This window comes from Chanos chanos, chromosome 8 (genome assembly GCF_902362185.1).
Source record: "Chanos chanos chromosome 8, fChaCha1.1, whole genome shotgun sequence".
Taxonomy (NCBI): Eukaryota; Metazoa; Chordata; class Actinopteri; order Gonorynchiformes; family Chanidae; genus Chanos; species Chanos chanos.
Genome location: NC_044502.1, coordinates 38,033,489 through 38,056,237, shown reverse-complemented (window position 1 = coordinate 38,056,237; position 22,749 = coordinate 38,033,489). Strand labels below are relative to the sequence as shown.

At 41.0% G+C, this 22,749-nt stretch overlaps 1 protein-coding gene across 1 annotated transcript; it reads left to right on the top strand.

The window, feature by feature from the left end:
- The first annotated feature begins 2,719 nt into the window (after nt 1-2,719).
- mtmr11 (myotubularin related protein 11) lies at nt 2,720-21,285 on the top strand. The gene is made up of 17 exons (XM_030782617.1): nt 2,720-2,776; nt 8,504-8,573; nt 12,800-12,936; nt 13,254-13,323; nt 13,433-13,572; nt 13,781-13,865; nt 14,448-14,595; nt 14,856-14,943; nt 15,220-15,308; nt 15,521-15,645; nt 16,416-16,494; nt 16,849-16,919; nt 17,981-18,153; nt 19,177-19,347; nt 19,692-19,910; nt 20,265-20,570; nt 20,893-21,285. Exons 1-17 carry the CDS (start codon nt 2,720-2,722, stop codon nt 21,283-21,285), a joined length of 2,421 nt encoding a protein of 806 aa, XP_030638477.1.
- Nucleotides 21,286-22,749: the final 1,464 nt, after the last annotated feature.

Below are 22,749 nucleotides of genomic sequence, written 5' to 3'. Positions count from 1 at the left end.
AACATTTGGCTGTCAAGGCTGACCACAAAAAGCCTATTCAAGTTGATGGTTTATTGTGAACAAACTAATTTCCTCATTAATAACCTGACAAAATGGTATGATTTGAATATATATATATATATATATATTTATAGCAAGATTTTTTTTTTCAGATGTTTCCTTTTGAAATACTTAGTTTTGAAACTTGGATGTTCTTTCTTAATGTGGCTAGTTGTCCAGCAGACAGGCCTCCTTGAGTTTCTTTCAATGCATTATGTTTTTAACTAGAAGATGCTTCGTTTTAAACATTTGAAAATGACATATTTTTGCAGAAAGAAAACAACAACAAAAAAAGATTGTTAGTAGTGTTCATCAACACCTGTCTCACTCTGCAGTGTCTTATTTCATACAAGGGGTTTCATTTTGTTTTTGAGACGTACCTGAATGATTTTTATATTGTACTTTTTCATGAGTGTGACAGAACCAAGGCGATCAACATACTCTAATTTGCATGGGACTGAACTGTTGCATGTAAATGGTAGATGCAATCCATCTAATCAATTTTGTGCATTACTTTAGCTATTTGGGCAGTCCTTGTTTGTTTGAAATCCTTCTGGTCCTCTCACTTTTTGAGAGCCGAACCCTGGCTGTGTGACAGTGCAATCTAGTTGGAAAGAACATCTGATTTTTATGTTAGTGTTTTTGTTTTGTTTTGTTTTGTTTTTTGTTTTTTTTTTCCTTTTTTTTTTTGAATAAAATTCTCATTGTATTTAAAAACTGTTGTTGTGATGTTTATCCATTCTAAAGCACAAAACACTGCTGCAGTTTTTTTTTGTACTTAAAGCTTAAAACTTACAGTTTGAAACAAAGTTTAAAACTTAGTTTCTCTAGAGGATTACGTTATTTTCTTTTTTAAATCCAGAAAATGGTACATTTCCACCCTCTATGAACCTCCTCAGTTCAATACTGTGAATACTAGGAAATCTGGATAATCAGATGCTCTCCAAAGGGTCTTTACAAAGAGGGGCAGTTATGACTTCTTTCACAGAAAAAAAAACAGAATTGGTGGGCAAATGCCCCCCCCCCCCCCAAAACAAAACAAAACAAAAAGAGAATCATAGTTCAAAATCGTTGTCGCGACGTTCAATGACCCTCTTAGCACTAATAAATTCCACAAAGTGAGACTGATAAATTAATAATATGAGCACTGATATCTTGCGGATCGCTTTTCATTTCTTTTGGCACAACGGGTATCCATTTCCAGCTCAGACCTTTTAGGCGCTGGGTGCACAACATATTACCTGCAGACTCCTATGAGTGTGGACCCATCGGTTTGTGTTTATCTGGATGTGTGGAACATGATCACAGGAGAGACAGGCTTATCATTCTATCCATGCTGCCCATCTGTGAAATGTTTGTTTGATACAGCAGAAACCAGGTAATTGGTGGCTGCTTTCTCTAGCTAAGTGGGTTGCTATCTGCCTGAGGTGCATGAAGAGGGGGTGCATGCCTGCTTAGTTCTTTCGAGACTGAAAATAATGGAAACAGTTTGGAGCACAGGCAGGTAGGTATTCTCAGGTTTACTGGGGATCTATAAACTGAAGTTGTATAACATTTTTCATTTGATGCTAGACATTGACAAATTCTGTCAAATATTCATACAGCTCTTTGATATAAGACGCTTGAATATAAATTGCATGATAAATTCTTGTCCCAATTTTCCAATTTTCATCAGTGTCATCCAATTCCAATTTTCATCCGTGTCAATTTAGATTTAGTGATCAATTCAAGACGACTTATTGATGATTTAATAGTGTAAGTATACCATTTTACTGTATAAGACAGCAGGCTTTCCCCTTCTTGGTGCATGGTTTGCTAATTTGGGAGTAACTTTTAAGTATTTTTGTATCTCCTGTAAACTGGTGTGCAGTCAAAGACCTTCTGCTGAAGCAATGAAAATGAGAGCCACCACTATCGGCCTCATCACCCAGCTTATCAGCTGAGGTAATAGTGCTGTGGAAATGTGGTTTTAACGATGTGCCACTTGTAAAACCGTGGGATCTTACACTTTTATCAACAGGAGTCTTATTATATGAAGTAACTTAAGGGATCCAATTTAAAGGATACGTCGCATTTATATGAAATATCGCGCCTAACTGTTACTCGTCAACATAATATTAATTATAATTGCCACCTGACAATGTTGTATGTATATATATTGAAATATATATTTAAATTCAAGAAACAGAGAACAGTGATGTTCACTTCTAAAAAGTATCCTGGCCCTTTAAGGGGCACAACCGCGCTAGGTTTTTTTTTCTTTTTTTGTTACTGTGTAACGCTTCAGTGTCATTTTCACTATGGCGAAGGGGTAAACAAATGAACTCGCAAAACCTTATAGTTTATCGTTTTCACACGCCTTTTTGTGTCGCTACTCTGCGTTACACTTCCTGTTTATAAACTGAAGGTTTGAGACAGATATTGGCAACGGTAAAGTTATTCCTCGCTTTTAACAGTGAAAGCGTAGATGCGTTCCGTTACGTGAGTGAAATCCGTGAAGTCTGTCTGAACGCTTTATCTTCCTCGGTGATGTAGGTTTATGCAGTTAATTAGTACGAAGGAACTGTAAGATGGAGCGGATAAAACCCTCTTCACGTGTGATCTCTTCTTCTTTACAAAGACTGCTTGTCGCTACATAATTTCAATTTTTTGTGATCCCTCGAAATTAATGTTAGTCAACATGTTGACGGGATCAAAGACTACATTCAAAGTAAGGCAAATGGTCCCAGACATAAAGGTAAGTAAGAACATAAAGGTTTATTTTTTCAGTCAGTGGGCTCCATTAGGCTGCCTAAGTTTTTTTCCCTTTATTTTCAAGCAGCCTGACCAGCTGTGAACTCAGAGAGCTTCGAAAAATTGAGATGAAGGAGCTTAGGCTATTCAAATCGTTATAATCGATGTTTTTATGTGAAGAAGGCTGCAACGTACCATTGTCAACAGCGTTAGTATTTAATTGTATTTCTTACAATATTTTAAATTAATAAAATCGTTTAACTAACAAAACCTGGGTACTTAGTAGCTAGCCTATGTGGTCTGAGTTCTGAAGCAGGCTACAAATATAGTATATGTCAATTGCTCCGCAAAGACATGCCAAAAGTCATTCACGTTTAATAGCTGTCGTGTGTCAAACTCATTCACATAGAGACATTTGTAAATTATGAAACCCGAGAAGTAAGAGCTGATTAAACCATTAAGATGGTATGACAGAAGATTTCCGTAGAACGCTGAAGAAACTCTTGAAACCCTTTAAATACCGAAATACTTCCAAATGCGCGACCATTTAACCCATGAAATGAACAACTAGAGCCACTGCAAAAGACAATATAGTCCTGTTTAACCCTCAGTTTATACCCCTTTATCAATGTTTATATTCTAAAAGTTTATGTCATCAGTTACAAATTATTCAATCAGTTCATATTCTCGGATTGTCCCAAGACAACCACTGCCGTCTGACTAGTAAAAAAAGAATGCAAATTCTTTTATCGTCTGGAACTTACCGATATGTTTAGTGCTGAAATACTTGACTTTTTATTGAAAAAGTAATAGAAAGATTTTCACATCCATGTGGTTTGTCCTCTCTATTGTTTGACAGTGATCAGTTAAGAGAACTCTTAAATTGCAAAATATATCGGTAGACCAAACGTTGATCACAACATTCATGTGACAGATCAACACCTTTCTTACGAATATTTTTTGATGCATATTATAAAATTGGTAACTCGATGCGATCTCTTACGGACCTCTGTCCCTAGAGAGAGCACTTTTTATGTTTACACAGGGGAAAATAAGTCATTTCAATTAACTTGTACTGGGCACATAACTACACTGAGGGCCTAATGTCAGCATGGTCTACAAAGATAGAAATACTGAGTGGAGCGGAGTTAGGTGCTGTGGCGTGTTGGGTGTTTCTCATGAGCTGTTGTTGCTCTCTTTTACTCTGAGGCTTCTCTTCCATGGTTATTTTGAGCAGCCGCAGGGGAAAAATGGAAGCAGATGCCTCTTTACTACACCCCCAGGCACCGCTCGCATGCCAAGCTGCTGTGATGTGCACAACATCTGGCTGTTGCCATGGAAACTACAGACATGGGGAAAGACTATACGTTGGTTGTACTAGGTCTATGAATATGTAATGCTGAAAAGGCAGTTCTAGGCTTAGAAGAAACAAAGAAGGAATTCACTGAAACAACATTAAAGCATGTGTTCAGTGTTAAGTGGATTTAATGAGTGTGGGCTACACAAACATAGTGTTAGAACCGGTGGTTTTAGCTAACCCATTTAAATTTGGTGAATCGTCTGAAAATGGTTTCCTTTTGTGTTTTCACTGTCGGAGATTCACTTCCCTTTATGAAGTGAATATTGTATTTCAAGTGGAATGTCTTCCTGTCGGTACCACAGCGACACGTGTGCTTTTTAGATGAGATTTTCGGGCGAGGTAGTTTCTTCTGGCGGGCCAACCTCGGAGCGTTTTGTAATATTCGTCTGTCTTAGTTTTCATTCTTGATGTCTTCGTTTTTCTTTTTTTTTTTTTTTTCCTGAAAGCTATCTATAGTTGTTTAAAATTTGGACTCTGAACCTCAGTGCACAAAGGGCCTCAGAGAGAGAGAGAGAGAGAGAGAGAGAGAAATTTCAGACTAAAGCTCAGCTTGTTTCCGTGTGGCAGTAGATCAGGGGTGATAAAAAGGACTTGAGTGGTATAAATATTCCAGACACACACCCGCTCCCTCTGGGCCCAGACCTCAAGACTATAGCCTCAGACTCCAAGCTGAGAGGAGATTTCCTATGCCATTGAGACAGAAATATCAACTCATTCATAGATAGACACTCCTATGACTGCGATGGTTGGCTTAACCGTTTGCATGTTTTCAGAAATCATCGGGTGTTTGTTTACAGTAACTTTTAATTTTTTTTCCCCCCGCTATTCCTTTTAGATGAATTTGGTTTTTTTAAAAAATATATTGATTACACCGTGATCGATGTAGTCATACATGTGAAGGGAAATGACATTGTCATTCTGTAGGTTCATGCAAACACCAAATTCAAACAAGAAGCCAGAAATAACCAAGAGTCAACCTGTGACACTCCCTTGTAGTGACCTTTGAGATTTCCGTCACTATTTACATTGCACCAGGGTCTGGATTCTCCTCTGATGTCTCAATGGCCGTGATCAACCAAAGAAAATGAAAAGCGTGACTGACACACAAACAGTCCTAAGACTGTTAGAGAAAGGAAATGTAATTACAATTTTACATTAAAAAAAAAGGGGAAAAGAGACAGTTTCAAAGGCAGCTAGTATCCTTTGATTTGATGAATAAAGGCATACAGAGGACTCCACGGGGAAAATTATGGAACTGCACAGACAAAGCTCTGTACAAAGCATCTAAAGCCACATTCTTGGAGTCCTGGGGCCCACAGTATGACTTTCACACTAATTAGAATTAGAATTAGAAACAGAATTAAACATTGATGAGATATGAATTTATCTACCATCAAATATGCATTGCCTTTGTTGCATTTTGTTTAAATGTCTCCACTTCCTCGTTTCCTGTTGCCGTTGCAGACAGTTAGCCTTTCTTTAATTACATATGAATTTACACAAAACAGTTCAGTTTTGGTTTTTATTTTTTTCTCTAAGTGTCCCAGGACTGTTTGTTTGTGTGAGTGTGTGTGTGCGTGTGTGTGCCCGTGTGTTTTTACACTGTGTTGGTGGGTAATTAAAATGAGTGACATTTCTGTTCCATTATTCTGATGTTGAATTTGAAAACCAAATCGCTGAGGGAAAGAATCAGGTAATAACTGGGTAGGAGTGGCGGTTGATTTCTGGCATACCATTGTCTGCAGAAACATGAGAATTTTTATAGGAGACTTCAAATGGCTCAGTTCTTCAAAGTGAGTCCATATTTAGACACTGGACCTCAAGATCCCCATTGTTCTCATTTTTTGTGTGTGTGTGGGGGGGGGGGGGCATAGAAATTTCCACAGGGAGAAACAAGCTGTAATAAGTAAATACATAATGTGCCACAGAGCAGTGGACTCTAAAAACAAGAGACCTGTGGGGACTCTATTTAACCCACTTAAGAGAAGATTAATGCCAAATACAGAGACGTATTGTGCCTCCTGGCGAAAAGCCATAAACTTAACGGCGTGAGGTTTATGTGATGTGTTCCTGCTGCTCACTTTCCTGCCGTGTGCCTGGATTGTTTTGAGGCGGTAAGCATGCTTTTTTTTTTTTAGATGGACTAGCTGCATACTCTGGCCACAGAAGTCAGGGAAGCCTTGAGCAATGGAAATTTCAATACATCTCTGTGGTTTTCCCCCAGGAAGCTGAGAAGAAACATTGAGAAGGCGGGGGGGGGGGGGGGGGGGGGGGGGTGGGGGGGGGGACTACCCTTGCCTCCTCCCTTACTCTGAGGGATCAAGAGGGAACGTGCTTTTAGCCTGTTACATTTACCGAGCTTGAATGCATCAAAGCTTAAATCCTTCTTGTACTGGAAGAGAATTCCTTTGGGAATGGTGCAGATTGAACGTTTTCCTGACAAAGTTGGGAAATGCAACAATTCCAGTTATCCTTTGATGTGCAAAGATGAGGGATTGTTTAACCGTATATGTTTGTTTATATTGAGATATTTCAGTACAATGTCAAAGTCAGAAAAGGGTGAGAAACACCACAGAAACAAATCTGATTAATAAAAGCCGTAAAAGCCGTGAAAGGGTAAAAGTGAAAATTTGATTCCTTTGTTAATTCTGTGCCTTTTTGCTAAGACTTGAAGGCAGAGTGGGTCAAAAATGTATTAAACAATGATAGAGTAAATTGGTCTTCTCCTGAATTATACTGTTTGGTCTTGGAATAGAAGTCCTCTTAGTATCCAGGGTAATCCTACGCATGGTAAAATGTTGAGGTTGATTTAGTTACAGCAAAATACCACACATGAGTTCTACACATTAAATATATTAACATACCCTCCCTTTAGGTTAGTAGACTCTAGCACAGATAACTTGCATAACAAAAGAATATTGCATAATAAAACAGTAATTACAACAATAAAGTAGGCACTATGTAACTTTATTTCTGACTAAATGAGGCTATGAGAGGACAGTGTCCCTCAGGGTATTTCAGTGACATCATCAGTCAGTTGAGTTACTCTATGATAGCACAGCTGGAATTCACATCAGGTTTATGAGGTCTCTCTTGCAGGAATGATCACATTTTTATGCCTATTTAATATTTATAGCATTACAGAAAACGACTTTGACACTAAAAAAGGGGGAAGAAAAACTGCCTAAAATGTTCCTTATCTAAATATGTGTGTCAAAGTGCCATATGTGATATATTTGGTGAGGCACAGGTTTTAAGTCTTAGGCTCTAAATTTCCTCCTCTGCCTCTGTTGAAAAGTAAAGAGTATCAGTTGCACTGACAGAGCGGTTTTGTGTGAATCGGTCCAGTTCAGCATCCCGTCATGTGAAAAGGTCTGCTTTGTTCTTGCAGGCACGGGGGATAAGGTCCACCAGGGCTGCTTTACTGGTGCAGGAAATCAGCTGAAGCCTTTTCCTATCACAAGGTGTTGGAAGAGTGCCGTTTTAGAGCGTTCAATCCATGGTGCTTTTATTCGTGGTTTTTTAATTTTGTCTGGCCATAAAATCCACCCACAAAATGACGACTTCTTTTTCCCCCCTAATGAGAAATGCATGGGTTTTTTTTTTTTCTCAGTGTTATAACGTTTTAGAGTTTTAAGGACTGTAGTTAATATTTATGAACAGTTTGTTTTTGTTTTTTTTTTAGAAAAAGTAGCACTTTTTTTGCTGAAGAATCAGTGCTTTTCACAGATGTTTTCGTGTCATCTCATTGCGTAAAAGGCGACGCGTGTCAGGAATAGCTATTTGGATTAGTTTTTAGTTTTTCAGGGTTTTTTGTTCTTGACTGTCACTTTAAAAAAAAAAAAAGAAGGAAGAACCTCAGTAAATCCAGTTTGTGTACAAGCTTTGTTTTGTGTATTTTTAAAGAAAAAGCGGTTTGAGGAGGAGAAGGAGGAGCATGTCGCTAAGTGGACCCACATGTAACTGTAGCCAGCCTGGTAACAACCATGTCTGTGGCTCTAGTGCACTGAATTTTCCTGCCAGAAAAGAGTCTGGCTTTTGCTCACACAGCATCACAGCAGACAGAAAAAGAAATAAAAGGAGAGATGGAAACTCAGTGTAATGGAGTATTTATTATACGGCCCTGTCACTAAGCATGATTTGATGGCCACCAAAACTGCTCACGATGTTGTGACAAAATAAACACTTTTTAAGTGTCTAAAACAAACTCCTTTTTCCCTTTTTACGTTTTTTTTTTTTTTAACTAAAGTTTTAAAGGACTTTTTTTTTTTCATTTAGAGCAAACAGCAGCAGTAACCCATTGAAAAAGTTGTCTAATACATTCTGCACCCCTGTTTCATTCATCCTCATTCTTTTTCTCTCACTAAACAGGAAAGGATGCTAAGCCACAGTGGTGTCCATGCCCGAGGGAGAGAGATGTTTGGACTCTGCTGCTTACCAGGTGTGTCGTCAAAACCCAGGCCTGCTGAAGGCAGCACTACACACAACAAACTCACCATTATGCCATTAGCCTCTGTGTAGCTGCATAGACGCTCCGTGAAATGACCTTCGCCTCTGTGGCGTTACCTTTTGTAGCATTCAGCAGCACTGCAATTTCACTTGATTTTAATCTAACGACCATTTTTTTTAATTGGCTATTGATTTGATTTTGATTTGCTTATTTGACTTTGTGTCACATTTTTAGTATTACTAATCTTTCAGGATAACAAATGAAATGTGCTCCTCTGGAGATGTGACATCAGGTTCAACTAACATAGTGTTATGTGAAACAGTATCTCAGCGTGATCAATATATGTATGATAAAGGATTTTTTTGGTCATTAATTGAGGTAAATATCACCACATACACATGACAGGTATCATTATTACACTGACAAGTTTGGTTTTTTTTTAGAGAAATAGTGCAAAGTGTGCAGTGGAATGAACGGGCCACTGTCAGGATAACATCAAAGCTCAGCCCGTATTAGGTAGCCAGGCCTGGGAGCAGTGCACAGTGCTGAATAGCCTGAGAACAATTGCCCAGTGTGGTGTGGTGTGTGTGTGTGTGTGTGTACGTGTGTGTGTGTGTGTGTGTGGGGGGGGGGGGGGGGGGGCCCTAGCAGTTCTCTGTCATAAAGTGAGTGTCAGCAGCGTGCCAGCACAGGAGCTTTCGCTGAGGAATGTTGGCAGACCAGAGGCCCTAGCTGAGCCAAGCTAATCTTTAACATTTCATATCAGCACTTCTGCTCAGCACCTCCATGGGAGTGAGCTATATTTCCCACTCCTTTTTACTTTCAACTAAGCTCCCACCTCCTCCTTCAAACACACACACACACACGCGCGCGCGCGCACACACACACACGCAACTAGGCTGTACACACAAGTAGACAATTTTATCTGTCAGTCTTATTTCATTATATTACTCTTAAGAGCTATATTAGCCCTGGTGTTCTGAGTACTATTCTAAGCTTCATATAAGTCAGAAACTTGTCCTCAGGATAAGCTTTTCTCTGACAGAAATAACACATTACCTATTTAATGCATTACTGTTTTGTCATGACATTTTGTAAATCTTTCCATAACAGCAGTTAGCATGCCTATGGTATTTGAATGTTACAAGAGATACAACACAAACTCAACACACAATGCAACAACACAAGCGCTTGCCATCTGAAGAATCTGAAGGCTTGACAAGATATCTGAGCTGTAGCAGCCTATCTGATGGGTCAGCTTTGCTTTAAGCATTTTGGACCCTGGATATAAGGTACACCGATATCATGTGCCATACCTCAGTTCCTTTCAGAATAGCTTCTCATGTACCTAAATACACACACACACACATACTCCAGCACATCTATACACACACACACACACACACACACACACACACAGAGACATGCAGTGGAATATGCTGTAGGTGAATAGGGCTCACATTGCCTTGTCTTGTGGACACACAGACAGTCACATAGTCATAGACACAGCATGTAAGGCTGTACCAGTGCTCAGCACTTTCTCAGATAACCTTCGGACGCAGGATGAGCTGAAACAGAATCGGCCCCTGGGGGCCAATGGGTCAAAGAAGCTCAAACGATGCGATGGCTGGGGAGATTGTGGTGCCTGTTGAATCCTTATGATCAGAGACAAAGCGAGAGCAGAGAACTGTTGCTTTGTACCCTGCCCTCTACTTCATTACCAAGCTTTTTTTTTATCATACATATGTATATATCACTTTGAATTGGTCAGTGGTTAGCAGAAGAAAGATCAATTGGACAAAAGTTTCAACAAGAGTTCAACATTCTGATATCAGTTGTTATTATTCCAGTATTATTTTTTTAATAGAATTTGTCTGTTTGTTGTTGGTTTGCTTTGTGGTTTTGTCAGCTGACTGTCAGAAGTGCCTCGTTCTGATAAATACGTAAAATGTGCTTGGTCATCAAAGGCACTTTGACTTCTTGCTGACTGCTTCATCTGTGGTGTGTTTGACTTGCCTCACTGTGTGAATGTCGGTTCCTCAAGGTTAAGTTTCACTGGCGAGGTCCTCGTGCTGATAACATATAAACCCGTGGTGTAATTATGTGTGCAGGCCTCATATTTACTAGCTCTAAAAAGGCAGTGCTCAATGTTAGCGTAGCTATAGAATTTTCTCTTTTTGACTGGTATTTCACCAGATGTGAAAAGCAGCTATAAAACAGGAAAACCCGGCTTACATAGCCCAGAAAAATTTTATCCATCTCTCTGTATAAACAGCTCCAAGTGAGAACTGATATTCCTAACATAGCTGAATACAGACCTAAATGGAGAACAAATGTGGTTAGGTGAAAATAAAAATGACGATGCAGCATGCGGTTCAGATTGGCCTATCGCGTATTCCTCTTTATGGTTCATCTTTAGTTTCTATGCCACCGATTAGAAATGCGCTAGAAACTCCATCCTGTAAATATGTAGTTGGAATAGGTCAGTGATATCTTGGCAGCACCAGTCCTAAGCTGCATTGTGCTTTGAATATCTGTAGTCTTCACTTATTACCGAGACAGCAACACATTTGCCCTCGTTCTTTCCGACATTTCCTGTACCTTCCCGAACATCTGTGTCCCATGATGCCGATGGAATTTTGAAGCCCCACTGCTCCTCAGGGGGACATAAAATTAGGAAATGTCCTGGGGAGTCAATCCATAGGGACAGAGTAAAAAGGCATATTTATATGTTTGTAATCCTCTTCTTCTTCTTCTTCTTCTTCTTCTTCTCCTTCTTCTTTCGCCATGTTAATTCAAAATCTTGACGAGCACGTTCTCTTTTTCGATTACTATCCAGCATCATGCGTCTGAGGATAACATAAACATAATCACAGAATGTTTCTGAGAATTTTTTTTTTTCTGTTAGTTGTTATGGCCAAATGCGTCAAAGCTGTGGCATTCTCACTGTGGCTTTGAGGCTGTCTTTGAACTATTTGCGAGATTTTCGTGTTAATCCTTCCGTCATCAAAAACAGGCCAAGTACTGGTGTGACACTAATGGTCCTGACTGTAGCCATTCCTTCAGATGTGTGGATAATGTGGTCTAAGTAACAAATGGTTTACTGATTACAGCGTTTCCCTTTCTCAGTTACCTTGTCTCAGGGTTGGATTAGTAGTGCTCAGTAAAATTGACAAAAAAAAAGGTAAAACAAAATGTAAAAGAGAGAATATGGTTATGTTATTTAGGGACCAAACAGAGTGGACATTTGTATGAATTTCAGCAGACCTAAGAGTCCATTTAGACCTGCTTGTCAATCCTCTGAAAAGATAGTTTTCCACCCTCTGTGTCAGGTTGACAACACATAATGACCAATCAAGGATATTAGAAGATTCTTACTTCCTTTTCTCGTCATTGTTGCCATAGAAACCTGCTTTAGCTACCAGTGGCTCTGTTTCAATGCACTTTACTATACACTTGTGTGTCTTTTGCGCATGTGATATGTCCTCTCGGGAAATAGGAGACTCTAATGTTAATGGATCAAATGGAATGCAAATCGTGTGCTTTCATTTTTTAACGCAATTTCAAAGTGAATATACCGACTCGAGCTCGTTTTAAACGAGAAAAACATTCTTGAAATGTTGGCCGACTCTCAGGAAATGCTAAATATGTCCTCATATTCAGTCAGTTTCCTGAAACTATGTGAATGAAAAGGAAATCTCACAGCGTGATTGCAAATGATCGATCCCTCCGTCGCCTGAGAATGTATTGGCTTTCCCATCTGGAGTGGCTGCGCATATCTGTGATAATTGAATCAGTCTCTTGGCTGTTTTCTACCATGAGCAACAGAAAAAAAAAAGAGGACCAAAACAGACGAAAACCATAGGGGCATATGATCAAAATCCATTAAAAAAAGAAACAGAAAAACAGAACCACCCATTATTAAGTTTTATGTCTGAACCACAACTTATTTTCTCAGAAATGTTCGAGTCAAATTGTTGCAACTGTTCTTTATAATCCGCACTGAGTACATGGGCCAAATTGGTCACAGTAGCCAAGAAAATGCATGATTTTCTGTGGTAATCCCCTCAGCAATAGCGTTTGAAGTATCACTGAATGTTCCTTTCGCTAGAATTTTTTTGTTTTAATCTGGAGTTCACACTCCCTGGAATATCGCTACAGATTTCTAGCATGTATTTTGTGTGTGTGTGGGACTAATCTGTCATCCTTGTCGTCAGGAGAGTGTGTGCTCCAGAGAGCGGTGCTGGTGAGGAAGAAGCTGTCTGCCAGAGAGGGGGGAGGCTGGCTGTCTGGCACTCTGTTTTGCACCCATTTCCGAGTAGCCTTCGTGCCTCAGGACAGCCCGAAACCCGACGTGAGTGCCAACGCGAAAGATAACTGACCTTTCCAAAGAATGGCCTCTGTCCCTCTTTCATACACAGGCTGCTTTGTGTTGCTCTCTAGACTGGGCAAGGCCATGGGTTTCATCATGCATCTGTTATGTGGGCGAATCATCTATCAGTCTAGTTGGTTTCTGGCGTCGTCTAAATCCTAATTGTAGCGACCTTAGCCTTTATTTTACCTGACTGTGGTATGTCTAGTAAATGCCTGATTTGTTCCTTTGAATTTTGGCTGTTTTTAAATCACTGCATTATCAATGACTATTCTGTTTCCGCTTACCTCTGTTCGCAGGACAATGCAGATCCTGTTTTGCTTGGTGACCATGATGTGGCTCTGGCCTCCATTGAGAAGGTTGTAGCCGGTAAGAGAGTCTGTTACCAAGCTCTGCTACCTTCCCTCAACTTGCTTTTGTTCTTTTTTTTTTTTTTCGTTGCATATAGCGTGTGTTGTCACTGTGTGTTGCTGTTTAGTGGGGCCGTCCCGGACCAAACTGGTGACTCCTAACTCATCTTTGAAGTTCACTCCTGAGGAGCTGGTCCTGTACTGTCGAGACCTCCGTGTCCTCTGCTTCCTGTTTGACCGATTGACTCCGGATACTCAGGCCATAGAGGTAAAGCTGTGTGTGTGTGTGTGTGTGTTTGTATGCGGATGTGGGTACGTGGGTGGAGATGTGTGTGTGAGTGTGTGTGTGGGTATGGGTGTTGGTGGTTGTGGGTTTGGGTGTGTGAGTGTGTAGGTCTGTGAGGGGAGGTTGTGTGATGGCATAAGTCATCGTGGGTGACATCTTGCGTTATTCTGACTCCATTTTATTCTTTCAGATTACTTATACTATCGCAAAGACCTACCAGCCCCTGAAACCTGGGACGCTTTTCTCCTTCCAGAATGCTGCTCTGGGAAGCATTGGTGAGTGCGGCTAATCATACAACCAGGCAAAATTAATTTACGATGATGGCACACTCCTGATAACTGCATTTTAATATTCATCACAGAGCATAAATTCTTTTGATGTGCACACAGTGCCTGGTAGCTATGCACGCTATTTTACTTCAGTGCCTCACTGTATACCCCTATTCACAGTGAATGGGAGATGCTGAAAGCACTATAAAGTTGATCGAATGTGGTTTATTGGCAATGTGCAAGACACATCGATCTTTGTGTTTGCTAAAGTTCTGTTATCTACAGTCATTCACTGGATATTTAAATGCATCATAAGAAGAAACGTGAGCTCAGCTGATGTGCTTAGAGGAAGGGTGACTGTCAGTCAAATGAATAATGTACAGTAATGTGATACAGGTCACCCTGCGGCCTTTGTAGAACCTTGTCCAGGTTTATGTGTGGTCACTCAATTCATGTTCAGTGCAACACACTTTCATATTGTCAGTTCATTTCAGGGAACAAATTCATCTCACAGCTCGTTAGAGGAGTATTACAGAAAGAAATGGAGAATAGTAGTGTGTGTTCAAAGCCTTTCTGCCGTGTTTGCAGAGATGAAGCAGTTTCTGAGCAACCGCAGACGTGACCCTAATATGAACTGGTTTGAGTGTCCGGCAGACTGGGAACAGGAGCTGGAGAGGACAGGGGCGACGGGATGGAGGGTCAGCTCTGTCAACGACCGCTTTGAGATGTCCACCAGGTAAAACTAATCCCAATTATAAAGCATAGATGTTGCCAATTACCCTTTCTGTTTGCACGAGAGAAATTCCTGGTTAATCTTTAAACTCTCTGCCTCATATAAGAGCAATACACAGGCGATGCTATTTAGCACAGAAATTAGACCTTAGGACTAAATGTTCTGAGACTCATGTTGAACTGCCTGATGCTGGCGCGAACAAAACAACATCTCTAAAACTTCACTGAACATCACTGAATACATTCCTTTCTGGTTATCACCAGTCTTTCCAGGTTTAATGTGGTTCCTCAAAAAGTTCTGGACACAGAGCTGAAGAAAACATTCGCTCACTTCAACGAAGGACGCATTCCTGTGAGTCTCAAGCCTTCTCAGTTCATTGTTCAGGAATGAAAATTCTGCCCCCTGCCAAATTACTCAATTATCTGACACAGAGAAGTGCGTCAGCAAAGCGCATTTCCATTCACGTCACCCCTCAGCGACTGCGGAGAATGTTCTAAAAGTTGTTTCACGCAAAGATATTTATTTCGAACATGACTTTGTGTGGATAAATATAGATGCATTATCTAGAATAAATAAGAGCCATTTGAAATATGCCATTCCTGATTTTTTGGTGATGCGATTGCACAGCGATGGTGCTGGCGTCATCCCCGTGGCAGTGACCTGTTACGAATGGCCAGCTTTCAGAACAACATCTACCACGAGAAGGATGACATCAGGTGCGTTCAAAGTTCCGCTTTTGTCCTCGTGTGTTAGAATCCGAAAGGCCGCGTGACGGCGGCAACGTGTGCCGCTGGAACTCTAGTGACAGTCTTATTGTGATCTCTGCTTATGAGGTATTAGGAATCTGACTGATGCACTGATTGTAAGTCGCTTTGGCTAAAAGCGTCTGCCAAATACCTAACTGTAAATTGTAATATGGATTTCATAGGAATCTGGAGCTGGTGCTGTTTGGAGGACAGCAGGTATGTGTGGTGGTGGATCTGGGTGAAGAAATGCCCTCACCCGCCGACATCCAGTTGGCACACACACGACTGCGAGCCCTGTGTCTGGGGGGTGAGTAGAGATTTCTGTATCTTTGTTTACTTCCTTCATGACTCCACACCATACGAGTGTAATATTCCCATTAGACCTAGGGGCCCGGCAGTGACCAGCGTAGTTGTTAAACGACGGCCGTATCATGACGTTTCATATTTAATTACGCATTCTTATAGTTTGATGTCAGTACAACTAGACAAAATAAACTAAGCAGAATTTATTTGAGTACATTTTTCTTTTTCATTGCGGTCTATGTGAATGCAAAACGCTCTGTAATTGTGAAAAAATAAAGAAAGAAATGTTAGTAGCGCTCTGGGATCGGCGACGTTGTTGATGTTTTGTATGCATTTGCTTTCATCTTGTGGTTCAACCCAACGCTGGCCCACAAAATTCCTCAAAATGGTGTATATGAGGCAAGCGTCTCCTACTGTGTCACCCACAGCTGGGCCTGAGGGAGGGCTTTCTTCTCCCCTCACTGGCCGTTCACAAACACGGTTCCCAAGCATTGTTCGCGTGTTACACATATTATTGTTTTGACTGTTGCGTGATTGGCCTTCACCAAGGAATGTGTTGTCTTTTAGTCCAACTCCATGTCGTGACTTGTTATTCTGTGTTTTTGTGTGAGAGTCTTTTATATGCCGCTGTTTTGTCACGGACAGTTTCCATAGTGATGGATCTCTCCTAAATATATATTTATAGCTGTTTACACATATGCAAACTGCCATATAATTGTGAAATCATACTTACATTCATATGATATTGCCTTTTTTTCTGCCTCTGTCAAGCAGATATTTCGGCATCTGTGACTGTTCCAGACGATAAATGGCTGTCGACTCTTGAGGGCACTCATTGGCTGGACTATACCAGGTAAAGGCCACTCAGTAGCATTAGGTCAAAGCTATCAATCACCAGTAACAACACCAGTGTCCAGCAGCCATGTAGTAACACTATATCACCATTTGTGGTTGAAAGCCCAGTTGTTCAGTGAAAGTAATGAGCAACCCTGGCAGATACAACAAGGAAGCTTTTGATATACCATGTGTCCTTGTAGTATTGTGTGGTTCCTTAGCTTTAAGTCTTAAGATGTCTTCAAGCCTATAGTGCACAGCAAAACTGCAGAAGCAGAGAGACCACTCAAATTTCCCGTCCAGGTGAACTGTTTCTATGCCTTTTGCAGTGTGCTTGACCTTTAGCTTTAGCCAAACAATCTTTTACACACAGGTGCTGCCTGAGAAAAGCCGCTGAAGTGGCATGCTTGCTTAGAGGAGGTCACCTTACTGTAGCACTCCAAGGTGAGTTCAGTCCATCATCTGTGCTTTTCCAGATCTCTCTATGGAAATATGCAGGGGTTTTTGGTTTTTTTTGCTCATAAATTAAGTGTAAGACCCCATCACCCTTACAGAACGTCTGTTGAAGACCTACCCATTCTGCATTGCCCAGAAACACTAAAGATTTCCCTCAGAATTTTGACCTCGGCACTTTCCCGGACAGATTTGCGTGACTCGCTGTAGTTTACTGTTTGCGAAGGTGGCAGCGCGGGGGAATTTTTGAGAGAGCTGTCCTCATTCTCTCGCTATCCTCTGTGGCTTATTTTGAAATGGTTAACTCGTAAGTGTGAAAATCTGCATAAAACAGATAGCCTTCTAACCGAACCACAACTTCCTATTCAAACCAGAATATGCTTTGCTGCCTGTATGAATATTTATAAAACCGAAATATGCCAGAATGTTTTGGGTTAGTGATAGGGCTCTGGGGAGACTGAGAGCAAAGTCTGGGCAGTTCCCGGAGAGACAGATCAGCAGTGGAGAATTTCAGCCCCTCAAAAGCTCATTAACAGGAGCATTTACACTGGCTTCCTCTTTTTTGTGCATTTCCTTCGTGTTTCGCATTCGTCTAAAACCTGAAATATGTTCTGCTTTAGAGTATTATGGTCCACACAAACCGCTGAATCCAAAGCTTTCCTGCCTACCAGTACATGAAAGAAAAAAAAAATGACTCAGTGATTTTCTCTGGCGACCGTATCTGACACACCCATCTGTCGTTACGCAACCTGCTCAACAGATGTTGTTTGAGCACAAAGCCACAATTAACACCACAAGGAGAAAACCTGGCTGTTATTAAAGAGAATCTCGCTGTATCCGACACATGCTTTGTGGCATGGCTTGATTTTTAATTTTTTTTTTTTTTTTAAATTTTTTAATCAATGTCATCTCAATTAAGTATTTGTTTTATCTTTTTTTCATGCTGTTTAAGTTTTTCTTTCCTTTTTTTTTAACATCCATTTTTAGATGGTCATGCTGTGCTAAAAAAACAGCTGTGGTCTTTTTTTTTCTTTTTTTCTTTTTTTTTGCAGAGCCTGAAGACCGTGATATGAACTGCGTGGTATCCAGTCTGGTCCAGGTGATGTGCGATCCACACAGTAGGACTGTGGCAGGATTCCAGAGCTTGGTCCAGAAGGAATGGGTGATGGCGGGTCATCGTTTCCTGAGCCGAATCAACTACCACCGCGACAGCGACAAAGAGGAGGTGAGAAACGCTGCAGAGGGCTTTGGGTTTTTTTCAGCAGCCGGTTTATTTCAGTACAGCGCCCAGTTCACAAAAATAGGTCGCTCCTGCGGACGGCGAGTTTAGGTGTTTAGTTTCCGCGCTGAGCAGACGGGCTGGCATGAGCAAAGGTATGCAGAGTGTCATCTCAGACCACGCATCCTGTCGGTTTTGTTAAGTTAAAGCATGCCGTCACAGATGGGTTACAGCAGACGACCGCTCCGAGTTCTACCCCCGAACAGATAAAAGCACACAGTCACACCAGACAGCTGCAGAATGGGAAAAAAAAAAATAATAATAATAAACAAACAATTACCTGGTCTGATGAACCCAGGTTTCCATTCCATCGCTTTGATGGCAGAGTCAGAATTTGAAGTAAACAGTTTCAGTTCATGTTTCCATGCTGTCTGGCGTTAGTGGCACAGAATCGTGGTGGTGGAGTAATATGTGGAGAATGTTTTCCTGGCACGCGTTAGGGCCCTTGTTACCAATTTAGCAACATTTGAATGCCACAGTCTATCTGAACGTTGTCGGTGACCGGGTATATCCGTGAAGGAGTACAGTTTGTCTTCCTCACTTGGATACTCCCAGCAGGAAAATACATCATGTTGTGACTCACATATTATCTCAGAAATGTCCCAGGAACATTACATCAAGTTTATTTTCTGTGAGTGGTCTATGCAGTGCTCAGGCCTAAACCTAGCGACATATTTTTGGTATGAGACGGAATGGGTTGTTTATAACATGAATGTACCGTCGTTCAGTCTCTGAACACTGCATAACGCGTTCAACACGTCTGCGTGGGTTTCAGCATCCTCCTGCAATGTATCCAACGCTATGTAGGATCCATGTCCCCTCCCCAAAATTTAGACTGGTCTGAAGTTGAACACGGTTCTGTCCCTGTACTAGAATGATACGCCCATTAAACTGACCACTGAGTCTGTATTTAATAGAGTATTTTTTTTCCACGTACAATGTGACCTCTCTTTTGCCCCCTTGTGGCAGGCTCCTGTATTTCTGCTCTTCTTGGACTGTGTGTGGCAGTTGTGGGATCAGTACCCTGGTCGATTCCAGCTTACTGGAGACTATCTCCTGGCCCTGCATGACAGCGTCCACATTCCCCTCTTCAGCAGCTTCCTGGCCAACTGCCAGAGAGAGAGGTGTAGGCGATCACAGGTATCACACTGAGTGTACCCACAACATTTTCAGAACAGCATCAGATGAGTCAGATGACCTTCAAAAGAGCTTCTGCTCGCTCAACTTTTCATTTCAGAGCTTGATAATCAGTTATTTTCCACACCTTCACCATAGCTTGCCATCTCACATCCTCTGATGTTATCTGAACAATTTATTTTACAGGTTATTTACAAAATCATTTAAACTATGATTGTACATCATAAATTGCTTGCTCAACTGTGCCTTGGTCCACACAATACTTTACTGTTAGTGTAAAAATACCCCTCTGAATGAAAACTGCTCACCGTTAGTTTCTCACCGAGTAAATGTGAATGTTTTGATAGCACCTTCCTCAAAGTTACACCCCGATTAATGGCTTGAGAGAGATGCTGCCCAGAGGGGCCTCTGATGATCCGACGGACCCTCCTTTTCCTCCGGTGTGGGACTGGGCTCTGCAGTACAGCAGCCAGAGACAAGCCCGGTTCACACAGCCTGTGAGCCAGCCCATCTGCTCACAACCACTCCTCAATGGAAACCTCAACACAAACCTAGACCCCAACCAGGTAAGACCAAGCGAGCGCCTCCTTATGTTTTTCGTCTTAACCCGACTAAAACCAGAACCAAATATTTGTAACGAGTAAGACGAAGAACAGTAGCATAAATATAGTAACAGTAGCATAAATATAATAAGATTTGAGTGAACTGTCTGAAAGTGAAGGATGCATTTATGATGGCGATGGATTGACAGTCAATTATATACATGTGCATCACAGACAGATTCCAATTAGCTACGCAATGAAGATCCATTTTCTTAAACCTTCCCAGATTCAAGTCATTTGCCATCGAGATTATTAGACTATGTGAAACAACAGTTTTCCTCCCTCTCAGTACACTGTCGTGTCTTTTTTTTTTTTCAGTATGGTGATGGTGTCCCAGGATCAGTATTTCTGCTGTCTCGCGGCACCTTCTCATCCCCCTCCAACCTGCTGCCGTGGCGGAGCGCGGGAAGTTCGGCATCCTACAGAAAGAGCCACCGCAGGGCTCCCTCCTCCGAGAGCCTGCCGGGGCTAGAGAGACTTATCAAAGCCTGCTCCCTCACAGAGCCCCCCCAAAACACCAACACCGCTTTCCACGACCCCCACGAGCCCCTGCTGCCTCTGCTCCTAGGACCCTGTGTCAGGGTGTGGAAGGACTGTTATTTGAGAGGAGCCTTACATGCTCAGGTATTAGCCCCATGTTACACTTTATACCACAGTGCTGAAGCTTGGTACTGACATATGTGAATTTGACTGATTACTGATAAACTGATGTTGGTTCAGTATAGTGCACAAAACAGCATGAAGACTATACTGCAGATGTCAGTGAACAATTGTTATATATAACAGATAAGCTACCTGTGAAATGATGGTTTATGAGGTATCTTTGGTACAAATTTAACCTTACAGTTAAATTTGTGCTTTCCAGAATAATCATAGTTGTGACATGCAGTTCCGAAGTTATTCTCTTTTTAACCTTTAAAACCATGTGCCTTTGTCATGCGTGCAGGCCTTTTCCCATCCAATGTCTTCCATCACTCAGCACCCAGTGGAACAGCTGGCCTGTGAGGTGCAGCAGCTCAGAGAGAAACTAGCACAGGTGTCCATCGTGCGGCCTGCTAACGCAGCCAAGAGACAAGAATCGCACAGGCCCGAGGCAAACCTCAACCAGAATGCCAACAACGAAACCTTTCTCTTCGCGTCCTCCAGAGCAGCCCAGCAACACCACGCCTCCAACAGGGCCACAGCCCACCCCTCTGCCCTCACTAAGACGCCACACCCCACCCCAGCAACGTCCAGATCCAGCAACAGGGACAACAACAAACACACGTTTCTCTTCGGCCACCAGTCAGAGGGCCGGCACGTTCCCACGCGCAATGCCAAGCTGCCCAAGAACAACTAGAACCCGGGCGGTCATCAGTAAACATCTACCTGAGAGAATACCGTCGCTCACTGCTGACTCATAAACGGTTTCAAACCTAAGGGCAAGCCCTCAATAAGCAATATGGTATGAACCCTGAACTTCAACCCGTGTCCCAGTTCATGGCCCTCGTGTTTCTCGCCAGAGTAAGAAATTGTGGAAAATCCTTGATTGAGGAAAAGTGCATGTGTTTTTAAGGCAGCACATGCTAAAACGTTAAAACGATGAAACAGAAGCACAGTGTTTTATAGCAAGTATTTTTGAAGCGTTCTGGTAAGCTTGTTGTAAAGTGTTTTGTGACTACACGGTCATATTTTATGAAATTTTAAAAATACATTCATTCACAACATTTGGGATTTGTTTAATGATTTTAGGATGTGATGAGGATTAACTTAATAGCCCTTTCAGAAATTAGTCATTTAAACTGAATATAAATTAACTGAAGTCTTACACCAATGATTTATGCAATATTATGATAACATTTATAATTTATGCCAAACATGGAATTTGATCTTCATTTACTGGTTTGGGGACCAGTAAAACAGTTATGTTCACAATTTTGAGCAATATCAATAAGTGACAAGAGACTGTTCCACATTACATAACCCATCCAGAAAATGGAAAATGACTGCTGTCCATTTGAAATTCAAGAACAAGTTGAATGTACATCTCCTCATGAACACTAGAGGGAGACAGTATACTTAACACGCAAGATAAGGAAGTGCAGACTAGTTCTGTGCAATGAACATATCATGGACTGCCAGAAATTTTTTACGGTACTATATGTTCCTGTCCCTTGTCTGGTTGAAAGGTGCATGTTGGTTATGTTATGCAAATAGCACAATATCATTTGTATATAACTGTCTCAGATATCTGTTTGTATGTCCAGTGTTTGAAAGGAAGTAAGAATGGAAAATGTACTAGAAAGACCAACCCTGCTTGTTCTGTACTGGCTAACTTATTTATACGATATAAAACTATGTAATATAGTTTCTCTGCCTTTGCTTTTCTATTAATAATAAGTGTTGCTGACCATTCATGGTCAATGTGTTTTGTAAAATCTTATGATGATGAAATTGATTACTTATGATGATTACTCAAGTATTACTGAAAAGGATGATGGTATTAGTCATCTAAATTTTTTTTCACATTCATGTAAATTTCATTTTTACATTCAGTTTTTTTAAAAATGAAAATTTTGAAAAAGTTGAATGTAAAGTTTCAAAGTGAAAATTTATACGCTTTCATTCAATTGTCATGTACTTTCATGTTGTCAGTTAGATATCGTTTTTTCTTATTTATGTTTTTCATTCAGTGGTACTAAAATGCAGTAGTGCAGTAGCATTGTTAGGACATTCATAATGTATAATTGTATGTTTTTATAGCTCTCTTATTTCTTGTTAGAGATTGATAATGCTCAGTATGCCACCATAATTGAGCTGAAGG

What these genes read in the sequence shown, in the direction of transcription:
- mtmr11 (XM_030782617.1), top strand. Translation starts at nt 2,720, where the DNA reads ATGTTGACGGGATCAAAGACTACATTCAAAGTAAGGCAAATGGTCCCA. An exon ending in TGGACTCTGCTGCTTACCAG is followed by an intron (nt 8,574 to 12,799) that starts GTGTGTCGTCAA and finishes CCTTGTCGTCAG; the next exon opens with GAGAGTGTGTGCTCCAGAGA. An exon ending in AGGACAGCCCGAAACCCGAC is followed by an intron (nt 12,937 to 13,253) that starts GTGAGTGCCAAC and finishes CTCTGTTCGCAG; the next exon opens with GACAATGCAGATCCTGTTTT.